The following is a 15,057-nucleotide window of genomic DNA, read 5'->3' as shown; positions in this document are numbered from 1 at the left end:
AAGTGGATCAGTGCGCGCTTCTGAGGGCGAGAGCGGGGCACTGAGACAAAGCCGACACAGAGAGATCTGTGGGAGCCACATCTGCCACTTCAGCGGAGAGAATAAACGCTTCTCCAGAGAGACGGGGAAACGTCCCGCCTCCCGTCTCTGCTGCAGAGAGGCGCTGATCACTCACAGGGCGACTCTGAGACTGGGGCCACTCGGAGACTGGGGCCACTGAGACCGGGGCCACTCTGAGACTGGGGCGTACTTGCCCGTTTGACTGCAGCACATACAAGCAACCTGCTCAGGAATCAAAAGAGCTAAAATATCTGTGGATTATTAACTTATCATCTTATCCAAGAACATGTAATTTGGGCTGAATAATCTGAAAATCAATGCCTATAATCAGCATCGGATCCCTTGTAAATTTCCTTCTTCCTCCAACCCAACCAGTTATGCCTGAATCTCAGCCTTAATAACAAAGCCTGAGCTCTTGGCCCGAGCCACAGCCTGCCGTATATTACAGACATAGCTCAGTAAGGGCTCATAAACAGGAGCCTGAGCTCCTCCCCTCCCTCTGACAAAAAACCCCCCTGAGGTCATAAATCTGAGAGCAGCATAATCAGAGGAACGTGGCGCTGGTCCAGCCAGCGGCGCGCGGGAACGCCGTAAAGCGCGAGAGAAAAAGCCGCGCGGGCTGGGATCAGGGAGCCGTGTTATCAGCGTTCATGTGTGACCAGGAGCGCTTCGGCACGGGTGGGTGGGCAGGCGGTGTGCGACGATAATTCAGCTCTCAGGACAAAATGGTGGAAGATCAGGATCAGGCAGGGGTGGAGAATGAACGGCTAGGACATTTATAACCAGCTCAGAGGTTGCAGGTTCGTATCCCTAGTGGGGCAAGGTCAACTGCTTCAGTTAATATCCAACTGCATAAGTGGATTATGTGTCAGCTGTGTACATTGCTCTCGATTAGACTATCTGCTAAATGCACAAATATGAATGTAGAAGAGAAAACATGTGCACAGTGTGAGTCGGACACATTTTCGGGGCTGAACACGACTCCAGCACAGTCCGCTTTCCTTCACCTTCATTCAGCCACAAAATCATTACAAACACACAGTATGGGCCACCGACGCTCCCCAGAACATTCTTCTCATGCCTGGTCCTGAATGTGGATGTGATATGAATCGTCTGTAAGACGAGGAGCAGATTTCTGGCAGGTTCCCAGGCCAGCAGGGCCCAGACATGTGTCCTGCAGACAGAGTCCCCAGCCAGAGGCTGCACTGCAGCACGGCATTATGGGCCAGGATCTGGGCTGGTAGCTCAGGGGTTGCAGGTTCGACTCTCAAAAGGAGCACTGCTGTTGCACCGCTGAGCAGAGGTGCTTTAATCTGAACTTCTTCAGTAATCATGCAGCTGTATGTAGGCTGACTGTCTGTTTAAATAATGAACCCTGGTCCCCTCTGCTGACACTCCCCTCCCTTTGCCTAAGAGGCAGAGGCAAAACGCGCGCTGGATCGAGCCAGCAGGACCGGATCGAATGTCCTGGAACAGCAGCTGGGACAGACTGTCCCGCCGCTTGCTGCCTCTCCCCGAGCCGAAAAAAGTCCTGGGACCCCGCGGACTGCAGCCAGCAGACGTGAGGGAAGAGGTGCGGTCTGCGCCCCTACTGGCTGCGGGACACCTCTCTGTACCATAGACGTGTGCAAGCCAGGCATTCACAGAGTCCGTACCATAGACGTGTGTGAGCCAGGCATTCACAGAGTCCGTACCATAGACGTGTGTGAGCCAGGCATTCACAGAGTCCGTACCATAGACATGTGTGAGCCAGGCATTCACAGAGTCCGTACCATAGACGTGTGTGAGCCAGGCATTCACAAAGTCCGTACCATAGACGTGTGTGAGCCAGGCATTCACAAAGTCTGTACCATAGACGTTTGTGAGCCAGGCATTCTGGGGCAGGTTTGTGGGTTGGTGCATTTCTGCCCTGATGATGCAACACAAATCAAACCGCTCAGACCAGCTGCACAGCGGGGGGGGGGGACAGTTGCCAGGCGACAGCGGCAATGGTATGGAAAACATTCCATTCAGCCTAACTGCGGAATGCGACATATTGGTTTTTAAACCCTGTGAAGATTGTCAGTGTAGTTTAATATATCTCAAAACTCTGGAAATGAGCCTTTCCCCACCCCCATTTCCCAGGGGGGGGGGGGGGGCGGGTGGAGGGGCGGTGTGGGTTTACCGTATCACTGCAAGGGAACTGTGGGGAAAAAGAGCTGTTGTAATACGCAGTTTAGAACTCAAGTGAATGACACAGCAGAGGGTCTGAGCTGAGGACGCTGAAGACGTCCGTTTTAGAGTTTAGGAACAGCGCTGGGTCTCTAGGCAGGACACCCTGATTTGGCACAGCGAGGACCGAGCTATTGCGTGGCTAAAGCTCTGTTTACCCTATCCCCATCACCTCCACCCACCCCCCCACCCACCCATGACCTCCACCTATACTGAACCTCCACCCACCCACAGCCAGCCTGGCTTCAGCTCTGTGGTGAATCTCAGACGTTGCTGGGGTAAAGGGCGATCGTCACGGGACCCTCCATGCCGAGCGCTGGATTTTAGAGAAGAGAGACCTCCGTTCCCCTCCAGACACGCGGTGGTGGCTCCGCCTCCCCGGTAGACCCGCGGTGGTGGCTCCGCCTCCCCGGTAGACACGCGGTGGTGGCTCCGCCTCCCCGGTAGACCCGCGCGGGCATTCCCCAGTAAACATTCCAGGCTGAAGTCGGAGGACGTGCTAAAAATACGCAGCTCAGTCATGTGCTCTGTACTTCTGCAGACCTGTACTTCTCTGGGAAAATAGTATGCCCATACATTTGCTAAAACCATTCTAGTTTTTAACCAATCAATTTAGGGTTTTTCTTCAAAACCCTGCAATATTTGGCATGTTTATAGTGAACTATAAACTACTGAACTGCAACCTGAAGCCAGCGGCATGGAACAAGTCCTGTAATGCTTCCTGTTCTGGAGAAGGGGAAGTATTTTTAGACAGGTGGTTTTTTTCAGGCCCTTTGGAGGCAAAACCTTAAATTATTCAAGCCCTCTCCCCCTCTGCCCTACGTGTTCATTTAACTGGAGTTTGTCTGTAACCATGGCGATGAGTTCTGAAACCCCCCCCCCCCCCCCCACGGTTGTACCCCCAAAACGTGCCACCCCCCCCCCCCCACCCCCCACCCTTCGGTCCCCAGCTCTGGTTCCTTTATACGGGAGCGCACACACCTGCTTGTAAAAGCACGTCAATCACACACTTTGACAGCACGTCTGCTGTCAGGCTGCAGCTGAGCATGAATATGCATGCAAACAGGCACACGGGCGAACGTGCATGCACCAAGCATGCGTGCAAACAGATCCATTCGCAAACACCAACTGAAAATAACATTATACTCAAATGAAAGTAGCCAGAAGCAGCAGCTGGTTTGGACTGTATAGTCGTCTTAACCTCAGCTTCTGCTGCGATGTGGCGTTTCCTCCTACATACAGAGTCCTGAACCACATTTCCCTTCATCCCACACCCCTGCTGTACTTCCTGTTCCGCCAGGATACTTTAGCAGAAGTCCTGCCAACCTGCCGGCACTTACGAGCAGTTAGCAAGGCTCGCGTTGCTACGCAGGAGCGCACAGGGGGCAGATATGCATCCTTTAACCAAGCAACACGGGGACAAGGTCACCCTCCAGGACTCACGCAGCACAGAGAGCACAGCCTGTCCACCTGCCAGCGTTCCAGGACTCACGCAGCACAGAGAGCACAGCCTGTCCACCTGCCAGCGTTCCAGGACTCACGCAGCACAGAGAACACAGCCTGTCCACCTGCCAGCGTTCCCCAGAGAGTTCCGGAACAGAGCTCAGGGAAGAGACGGCTCAGATTTTCCAGTGGCGCGATTCCGTGACTCTTATTTAGCTTTTCATCCGCACCACAGTCCCACCTCCACAGGCGAGGCTGAGGTGCTCCAATTAAATACCCGCAAAGGTCACGAGCGTGAGCTGGACACAGCCGGCTGTTTCTTCATAAAAGTAAACAAAGCCTCGCTGTCCGCTGACTTTTCTACATTAACTGACATCGTGACATTAAGGCAACAACACACAAATAACACTTTTCTTTCTTCGGCTGAAGTGAAATTGATCCAGGGGAAGGTGTGAATCTTTGCAAGCAGGCCGGGTCCTGGTGTGGCATAAAGGCTGTGTAATACGATTAGTGCTCCAGAGCAAACCGGGAAACAAAACAAGGTTTTAACAAGTTCAGCATTTCTATTTTAACTGCATAAAGGTGCATAAATTTTGGTTGAAATTTATTAATACATCTCAAATCCAACATGTTGATGGAGAGGACGACTGTATGCCTCACAAGGAAAAAAACAGGGTGAGTTCAGCCAGCAGTCCCCCGATAAGCGGATTTGCTAGTGGACCCCACCCCCCTGTACCATTTCCCCCGTCCCAGAAGTCTTTGCATCGGTCGGTGTGATCCACCTGGCCAGCTCCACACAGGTGCTGGATCTAAAGAGTCACGATTGGCTCATGGTTGGCTTTCCTTCAACTGGGCACAAGCACAACAAACTGCAGATGTGTGGGTCAGTGTCTGGAAATTTTTACTTCAGCTTTAGATACTTAAGTTCAGACCTGATACTTTTCCCACAACACGCCGCAAGCTATCCGTCCTCATTTCTCTTTTCTGTTATTCCAGACTAAGAGTCGGACACCCAGACCAGTAAAGTCTGAACTCAGTCACAGAAAGACACCGGTCGACACGGCATTCTGAAGACCCGACCACTCAGCCTTGTTCATGGGGTAGAGGCTCAGGTACCAATTACCTCCACTGCACACCTTTACTGTGATGCTGTCATGCTGCCTTCTGAACTCGACTCCTGTCTTCAAATACCAAAGACCAACCCCCCCCCCCAAAAGACCACTTACAGTCTTTTGGATTTTTCCCCATTTGCATATTCTCAATGTAGACAAAACGATTCACTTTGAGAGACTGACATTTAAAAAGATAAAGCATGAGATTTTGCATTAGTCATGTTTTATCTGGCGAGTTAAATCTGAACAACCAAAGGCCTGTGTTTAAACCCCCCCAAGCCTCACCCCCGCCCCCTGCGCTCCCCCCTCCCCCAAGCCTCACCCCCGCCCCCTGCGCTCCCCCCTCCCCCCAGCCTCGCCCCCGCCCCCTGCGCTCCCCCCAGCCTCACCCCCGCCCCCTGCGCTCCCCCCTCCCCCCAGCCTCACCCCCGCCCCCTGCGCTCCCCCCTACCCCCAGCCTCACCCCCGCCCCCTGCGCTCCCCCCTCCCCCAAGCCTCACCCCCGGCCCCTGCGCTCCCCCCAGCCTCACCCCAAAGACACGCACCTCTCACCTTCCATAAGGACAGAAGCGGTCTGCGCTCAGCCCAATAAAGTGCTCTCTCCTGGGGCAACACTGCTGTGCAGCCTCCAGGTCCAGACTCATTTCTCTGGATTCACCAGCTTCTCTGGACTGCTCCAGATATGTAAATACCATATAAACATAGAATCATTGAGGGTGAATGAATTTTTTTCCAATAAAATTAGTTTCACCTTTAAGAGATTTCTGTAGGTAAATCGATGTAAATGTTTCACCTTTAAGAGATTCGGTACACCAATGCAAACGCTTAATTTAAGACTTTTTTTCTGCAAGTATAAATCTGCCAAACCCGAAGGACTTGCAGTAAAGTGGTAAAAAACTCTAAATGTTAGCGATGCCCATCGCCCCCGCCATGTTTCCCGTCTCCTGATTGGGCCTCGCCTGCCACGCCCGGCGGAGGTTTGGGTGGCTGGAACGCGCGCCCCAGCGTTCCACGCCAAACCTTGACTGCACCGGCCCTGGTGTTTTATGGGAAATCTATTTCCACTTAAAACTGGCGAGAGCTTTCAGACGGACAAACCCTGACTGCCCAGAGCCCGACTGACTGTGCCTGAAAAGAGCCAAACACAGAGAGAGAGTGAGATGGAAAAAAGAGAGGAAGAGGTGAAACAAAAGAAGATGAGGAGGGCCTCAATATACAAACTCACACACACACACATGTGCACACATGCACGCACACACAAACGCACGCGCGCACACACAAACAAATAAACACACAGCACAGCAGGCAGCAATGAGAAACGCTACACATTCCACAGAAAGCGTCAGTTTTACACAATGCATTGCTACTGACCATCTGTTTATTTTATTTAATCAAATCATGTTTAAAATCCCACTCCTCAGACATACTTCTTTATGCACACACACACAAACACACACAAACGCATACACACACACACACGTTCTTCTAATCCCTCATCCAGCTGAAATTAGCCTACCATTCTTTCATCTGTACTCTGATCATGTTGATAATAAATCATGGCCCCTGAATATTTAAACAATGTTCAAAAAGACTGGAGATTTCCATAGAAGCTTCCAAGCTCTCACCACATCTGGAGGATAACTAATGCACTGTACTGGAAACCAGCCAACATTCACAAAATAGGCGACAATCATTCACCTCCCACCAGCACGGGAAAAAGTCAAATAAAATGGGAGGAAACTTAAACTAAGAGAAAGGTGATTAGCAAACTGAAGAACACCTCAGCGACTGAAGTTAAGAAATGTAAAAAATGTAAGAATGGCCACAGTTCGGAGTGTGTTGTTCTTAAACCGAGTTGTCTTCGGTCTAATTGGTCAGTTACAGCTCAAGTGTGGCAGTATCTCACTACAGACGTGTGACAGGATACAGTCAGTGTGTCACTGCTTGTCAGCCAGTCCTGCCAAACCCCACAGCCCTCCAGAGCCTTGCTTAAGTAAAGAAACAAACAGAATTGCATCATTTTTTCCAGCATGTGTGCGTGTGTGAGCGCGTGTGCACTTTAGACTTCTTTAAATGTAAATCTCTCACGGTTCGATAAGCTGTGGTGGGAGTTGTTTTTAAAAAAGAAGAGAAGCAGAGAGAGAGAGGAAGGAAGAGAATGTACTGCAGTTAGACACAAAGGCGTAATCCAGGACAATCTCCATTACACTCAGGAGCAGATAAATCACCATTACTCTCGAGTGTAAGCCTGTGTGTGTGTGTGTGTGTGTGCAGCTTTGTGCCCTTCCTCTCTGGCTACATGGGCGAGCTCCACCCCTGTTCCACAGCTGTGTGCGCCCGTGTGCATACCTGCCTCCCATCCTTACTGCAGGGGTCGGTAGTGAGCCTTTACACACAGGTACAGTGCTGTTTCCCATCCGCGAGTAAAGGGCCCCATTAACAGGGTTAAGAGCATCATTATGAATCTCTTCACCTGAGGCACATAATTACAGGCTGCTCACTGCTTCAGCTTCCCTGGAAAACATCATCAGTGTAAGCGTGCACACACTCACACACACGCACACATATACACACACACACGCACACATATACACACACACACGCACACATATATACACTCACTCACTCACTCACTCACTCACTCACTCACTCACTCACTCACTCACTCACTCACTCACTCACTCACTCACTCACTCACTCACTCACTCACTCACTCACTCACTCACTCACTCACTCACTCACTCACTCACTCACTCACTCACTCACTCACTCACTCACTCACTCACTCACACACACGGGCACACACACACATATATGTACACACATGCACGCGCGCGCACACGCACATACACACACACATGCTCGGACGCACGCACAGCATTCTGATGTGCGGAAAGGACAAACTTCAAACAATTACTCTATGGAGACAAAGAAAGAGAGGGGGAGGGGAGAGAGAGTGAGATGGAAAAAAGAGAGGAAGAAGTGAAACAAAAGATGAGGAGGGCCTCAATATACAAACACACACTCACACACACACACACACAGACACACACACTCACTCACACACACACACACACACACTCACACACAGTGGTTGCACAGCCGCGTTAGGAAAAGCAGCTCAGTAAACACACAGTGCGTTGTGTCCCTCAGCCAATGGGAACGGCCGCGTTCCCGCCAGGTCACCGCGACCTTGTTTCTCTCCTCAGAAGCCTGACTGCAGCCAATCAGTTTGCCTGGAGACAGGCATGTGGGCGGGGCTGAGTGACCTCACACAGAGCCCTGCCTGGTCTTTTTCTGGCTACTTACAGTAAGAACAAGGACGTGATCACCTTACCCATTCCCCACAGCCTTTAACGCTTTACTGCTCACACAGCATGACCAATTCTTCCCACATTTAGTTCTACTTTAGTTCAGCTTTAGTTCAGCTTTGCTCGTTCATCTCCAGTAAATACTCAGAGCCATTAGCAGGGTAGCAGCGTGTAGCTGGATGCCTCTCCTGTTCTGCTCTATCATCTGAGACCGCGATCCCGCACCGCTAAACTGAGGCCCACACGGCCGGACTCTTCCCCCGCTGTCTTCCCCCGCTGTCTTCCCCCGCTGTCTTCCCCTGGCCTCCTCGTCCCCAGGGCCCAAAACCGGCCTCCTCGTCCCCAGGGCCCAAAACCGGCCTCCTCGTCCCCAGGGCCCAAAACCGGCCTCCTCGTCCCCAGGGCCCAAAACCGGCCTCCTCGTCCCCAGGGCCCAAAACCGGCCTCCTCGTCCCCAGGGCCCAAAACCGGCCTCCTCGTCCCCAGGGCCCAAAACCGGCTTCCTCGTCCCCAGGGCCCAAAACCGGCCTCCTCGTCCCCAGGGCCCAAAACCGGCCTCCTCGTCCCCAGGGCCCAAAACCGGCCTCCTCGTCCCCAGGGCCCAAAACCGGCCTCCTCGTCCCCAGGGCCCAAAACCGGCCTCGGCGTCTCATGCCTGCGCCTCCGCCAGCGAACGGCTGTGGCTCCACCGTGCTGGAGTCAGCAGAATGTCGACCGCAGCCACGAACACAGCGAAACTGGACCGGCACAAGGGGACCGGGCCTGTCCTCCCAGGACTCTTTCTGACGGGGGGCGGCGGGGGGGGGGGGGGGGGCGTGTTCGTGGGGGTGCACACAGTACGATGTAGAAAAACAACAACAGAACAACAGCAGAGATCTTCCCTGATTATGTATTGATCCGGTGCCAGGTCTGTTCCACCGCGGTCAGCATAACCGCCCTGATGCAGTCATTTACACGCAGATCAGGCCTCTTACCTGCACTGGTGAGCAGAGTGTATAAATAAGAGTGGGATGAGTCAACCAGCCGTTTTAACCCTCTCACGCCCCTCCCATACACCCCCACACCCCCCCCCACCCACACTCCCACCCACACTCCCACCCCCACCCCCACTCCCATCCCCACAAACACTGCTCAGTCCTGGACACAAAGTTGGCAGGTTTTTTCTTAGTATTTATTCATGTAAATTTTGGGAGAGGCCCTAGAAGACATAGATGGCCCTTTCATGAAAGCTCGGGGGAGGGGAAACGGAACGTTCCACAGCGGGGGTGTCCACGGTCCACCTCACCCTGGAAAGAGATCATTGGTGGATCGAGGTCAGGGCTCAGAATCCACCTGCTAATGGCTTTAACATCACAGCTCTCCCACAGCGCCGAATATAAACTCTACAGGTTAACCACACATGAGCCGATATGACCGGGGAACACACTAACCAGCATCAGGATCACCACAGGCTTCCACAGCCACTCAAAAACAGATCCATTCCGCATAGTCAGGGTCTAATGGCCGCTTCACAGCTTCGTACAAATTCTCAATCAAACAGAAATGGGAGTACTTTGCAAACCACTGAAAACGTTCTGGAGATGCAGCAGTAGCCTGGGTTCCATGCTGTGGACAGTGCTGATCCAGCCGACGGCATTCTGATGTCTCTGTTCCATACCCAGCGACCCCCGGCAAATTCACACATTAAGACTCCTCCCAGGGAGAAGCAGCCAGTGGAGTTTTTATGGTCACATGCTGCAGGAAGCCAAGTGATTATATTTTATATTGGGGGGGGGGGGGGGGTTATTATTTCAAATTAGATTTAAGAAGCATGATTGGTGCAGTCCTCTGCACCCCCCCTCCTGCTGCCACCCCCCTCACGTCTCATCTGACCTTTACATTCATTCTCAATGTGGAGACATTCTCACATCCTCAGAAACAATTGCAACATTGTCAAAGGAGAACACAGAATAAGAATGCACACACACAAACAAACGTACATACGCACGTACACACACACACATGCACACACACACACACACATACGTATGCACAAACTTCTTAGCCAAGCCAATGGAATGGAAGACAGAGTTCCGACCTCTTGGGTTGATGCCATCAACACCAATGGCCCAGTTATATCAATCAGCTCTTTACAGCACAACCTACTAAACATGTACTAATGACTTCAGAGCAGAAAAAAGCTGAGTAGCACCCAGTAGAGTTGGAGCTTAACTGCCTGTCCCTGAGTAAAGAGACAACGTGAGCAGAGAGCTGCAGAAAGGACTGTGTCCCCACTAAGGAAAGTGGAAAAAAGCGTTTTACAAACACTGTCACAGGAGAACTCAGAAAAGGGAAGAGGAACACACAAACACATATGCGTGCATGCACACACACACACTCATCCCCACACACACACCACACATCCCCACTCACCACTCACACACACGCGCACACACACACACACACACACACACTCCTTTAGGCTGCTGCTGTAACAGAAGTTATTCTTTACTTGAAGCTGCAGAGAAACACAGAGTGATAAAGCAGGTTCAGCTCTGGTGTATCAGTTGGCCAAAACAAAACCCTGAAGAAATGTGAAAAGGTGGTGTCTGCCAGTAGTTTGCATATATCAGAAGAATTTGTGGTGGGGGTGGGTGTGGGAGCAAAACTGTCACCTCTGGCAAAAAGTGTAAATAAGCGCGTTTGCTCCGTGAAGCATCCTCTTCCTGCTTGGCATTTACACACAGAGCAGAGGAAAATCACTTTCAGCAGCAAGAGCAGTCCTGCAGCCAGCCGACCCCAGCCAGACACACACACACACACACAGACGCACTCGCGCACGCACTCACACACACACACGCACACAGTGAGAGTGCTCTCCAAACCGCAGGCCATCCTCACGGCAACAAAAGGAGAGGGAAAGGGTAGAAAACAAAGGAAAGTATTTCAGACTCTTTCACCCCGATGCATATTTACGCTTTGCTCCATTTTCCCTCCGCTGGAGAGGCTGCAGCTCCAGACGCGGGTTTGATTTTTGCTCGGTACAGCCGACCCGCCACGCGCGGCCTCGGGGTCCTGGTGAGATTAAAAACTGGCCGACGTGATGGATTGAGCAGAATCCGGCCCCCGGGCTGGCGGGCAGCAGAGAGGCATGCTGGGTAATTTTCTCACGCAGCACCACAGTGTCCACACTACTGCACCTGCAATCAATTATCTCATCACCCCGGTAACCCCCCCCTCCCCGCCCCGCTCCAGGGTTCTCACATGCTCACCCCACCCCAGCGAGGGCCAGCACAGCTGCCAACCTGAGCAGAGTCACCAGGAGAATGCTCACATTTAGTCAGAGGAAGGAGCAGTTTGTAAAAGAATGAAGGATCTCCCCCCCCCCCCCCCCCCCCCCCCCCCAAGAGGTCAGGGGTGCGAGAGATAAGGCCAGGACACACACCTGAGGAGTGCGGATCACAGGTGCTGGGTCATAATGCCACTGACATCTGTCACACTCACTCAGATAAACAATGCTCTGGACCTGGGGAACACACTCCAGCAATCCAACATGGTAAAATGGGGTCACTACACACACACACTCACTCTCACACAGACACACACACTCACTCTCTCACACACACACACTCACACACTTCTGAAACCAAGCCAATGGAATGGAAGACAATGGAGTTCCGAGCACTTGGGTTGATGCCAGCAACACCAATGGCCCAGTTATATCAATCAGCTCTTTACAGCACAACCTACTAAACATCCACTAATGACTTCAGAGCAGAAAAAAGCTGAGTAGCACCCAGTAGCAGCTAAACGGCCCATCCCTTAGGCTGAGGAGAGAGAAAGAGGGAGCAGCAAGCTGCCCTAAGGCCTGCTTTTCCCCATGACGGGAGGAGAGGGTGTGGTGCTCCCTGATTGGCAGACTCCTCAGCGCAGTTTGATTTGCATTGCGGTGGATGCTGTCATCAGCGGCTCATGTCCAAACGCAGCGGATTTATCCGCATGTGCAGCGCTGAACACGTCAGACGAGCCTCGGAACGCATCGCGCAACGCTCCGCTCTGTCCTGCGCCTCCCACACACACACACGCACACGCACGCACACACACACACACACCACACACGCGCACACACATGCGCACGCACGCACTCACAAACACACGCACACACACACAAACACACGCACGCACACACACCTTCTCTCCCTGACTTTGACATGGAGCCCGAGGCAGTACATGACCTTGTTTTGTACAAACTAAGAATCTGAGCCTTTACCAGAGGGGGGAGATAACCCTGATAAGTGCTACAGCACGCTGCGATTTGCATGTAGGGGCCTACCTTTCACTGTTTAACCTGCATCAGGCAGCCTGATCACCCTGACTACAGCATGCTGCGATTTGCATGTAGGGGCCTACCTTTCACTGTTTAACCTGCATCAGGCACCCTGATCACCCTGACCTGATTATGATAAACACTAAAGACTCCACTCCTGCTGGATTTCTGACTCGACAGTGAACTCAAGCCAGGTCATAAACCAGATTAGGACATACTGCACAACCTCAAAGAAGCAGATTGCAGGATATCCATGGTGAAGCGGGTTGACTGTGCCACAAATCAACAGATAATACTGATTTTAAAAATAACCATATTCTAACAGTCACTGATGCTTCCCAGATAAAGGACTCAGAGGGTCCAGTAGAGACAGAAGGCAGAGTAATGTGCTAAGAGCAGTGGAACCCGTTCACAATCTTACAGCAGACCCATTATACAGCAGACCCATTATCGCATCTCTGCTTCAAGAGCTACTTCAGAGTACGTAAGGAGCTCTCACTGAACATCACCAAAGACCGGCTCTCATTAGCTGAACGGTGGAAAAGAACGGCTCTCATTGGGTGAGCGCCACCAAAGACTGGCTCTCATTGGCTGAACACCACCAAAGACCGGCTCTCATTGGCTGAACACCACTAAAGAATGTCTTTTGTTGGGTGAACAGACCTTAACCCTACAGCATGAATGTGATTTTTTAGGATGATTCAGTCATAAAAAGTTAAGACGGAATCTTCCAGAATAATTAGTCGGTCAATTATGTTAGGCTTGGCATTCCAGTGATATAAAATAATGAAATGTTAATTTGAATGGTTAATTTTAGTTTGCATGAATCAACAACAAGATAAGATACAGTGTATTGCACTACAAGCATTGGGAAATCTTGACACTTAGCATAACTTATTCATATTCATAAAAGTTACCCAAATAAAATTCCCAGTCACAGTTAGATGAGTGAGATAAATAGATAGTAAACAATATCTGGACCCTTCCCACTATGCAGTACACAAACTCCAAGAGCATCTGTCCAGTGCGTACGTTAACGACTGAAATAAAAGACTACTTAAAAATCTGTCGTTGGTCGACTGTCGTCACGGTTCTGATGGAAGGCCAACCTGAACCAAGACCTGCTGCGCGAGCCCGGCGGTTCTCATGACCAAAGAGGCGGAAGCAGCGCTACTTGCGCGTGAGCCGATGCCTTGGGATTCACTGGTCCTTTGTCAAGAATCAAGGCATGTTCGTGCGGGTTCCCTTAATGCTTAATTCCGCGCTCCTTTCTTCGCAGAACCTTTACACGTCTGAACGAGTCTAATTCTACTTTACTTCTGAGCACTTCTATAATCGGGTTAAATACTTTATCTACGGTATGGCGCACGAAAGCCTGTTATGTCTGTACCGCTTTAAAAACTTCAAACTAGCTTGAGACCCCAGAGGGATGATGCACGGGGTTTTGGCAAAGCCTCGCGCTAATACACCTGCCTTTTTAAGGCAAGCTTGACACGCAACTCAGAATAGGCGAGTTGCGTGTACCATCACTAGTGCAAGTTAAATCACGAAATTTAAACACCACTTACTTCACCGCCGTGGCCGTCGAAAATTCCAAATATGGACGGATGGCTCTTGTTGACAACATCGGTGAGCACTTCAAAGCGATCTTCCATGTGATCCCGCCGGCCCTGGATGGAATACACCGCGACGTTGTTGCTCTTGAACTCCCAGGTTTTGGAGAATTCGGCGTCCAGGACGTCGAGACCCCCGAGTTTGTCGTTCTGCATGATCTCCGCCACTTTCCCCTTCACCATCTTCACGGCATCGCGGCTGGACTTGACGATAGTCTTCACCTCGTCGGTGTGAAAAAAGTAACTCCATAGAGCCAAGCTTATGCATAGCAGAAACAAGGTTTCTGGCCTGAGTAAAAAATAACGCATGATCCGACCCAAAAGAGACAACAGTGTCATTGTATCTTCTATCATTTATACACACAAGAAAACACTGCTGTCGATTATTGCTCTCGCACACAATTCAGTCCATGATCCGTACAAAGACGTGACCAGTAAGATTAAATGTACACGTAAATGTATCCTCCGTAGCCCAAAAACAGCAAACGACCCGTGTGTTGGCTAACACGCATATGTAGCCGTCGCAGTAGCTAGACAGGACTCTTGAACACTCGAAAAGACACTGCGGAGATCAGCTCCGATTGGACTCAACGAGAGCGCTGATGCTGCCGAGAAGCACAGCCGAGAACGCCGCAATCAAACCCCGCTTGCCCCTTGCCCATCTTACGTATGTCGCGCTGCATCGAACGAACCCGGAGGGCAGGAGACCACGAGCTTGTGCCGGGTGGCTACAAACAACCTTGGAGAAATTTCGGGCTGATATGGTGGGGGGAGCCCCCTCCCCGCCGCCCCTATATCACCTGACAGCTAAGAAATGCCCCAGCTCAGCCGCAGCGAGCCGGCTTCCCTTTCAGTTACACTGAGAAACACCGCAAACTGTCAGAGCGCCGCTGCTGCAGCGCTTCAGTGAATGGATGGACCGCACCATCTATCGCGCGCGGGGAGCGCCGATCAGCTAACGGACCAGCGCCGCGGTCCTTTCTTTTGTTTATAGAAAGGTC

The 15,057-nt window shown here is 51.5% G+C and overlaps 1 protein-coding gene across 1 annotated transcript in view; it reads right to left on the bottom strand.

The window, feature by feature from the left end:
• The window catches only part of ppm1lb (protein phosphatase, Mg2+/Mn2+ dependent, 1Lb), a 47,992-nt gene extending 32,989 nt beyond the window's left edge, over positions 1-15,003 (bottom strand). Inside the window, exon 1 of the mRNA XM_035384950.1 lies at positions 14,012-15,003. Within this exon, the coding sequence (XP_035240841.1) occupies positions 14,012-14,410 (399 nt within the window). The 5' untranslated portion in view covers positions 14,411-15,003. The remainder of the gene's footprint in view (positions 1-14,011) is intronic.
• Between the last annotated feature and the right edge of the window lie 54 nt (positions 15,004-15,057).

This window comes from Anguilla anguilla, chromosome 12, assembly GCF_013347855.1.
Source record: "Anguilla anguilla isolate fAngAng1 chromosome 12, fAngAng1.pri, whole genome shotgun sequence".
Classification (NCBI taxonomy): domain Eukaryota; kingdom Metazoa; phylum Chordata; class Actinopteri; order Anguilliformes; family Anguillidae; genus Anguilla; species Anguilla anguilla.
The sequence above is the reverse complement of the archived record's forward strand: the minus strand, read 5'-3'. Positions and strand labels throughout refer to the sequence as shown.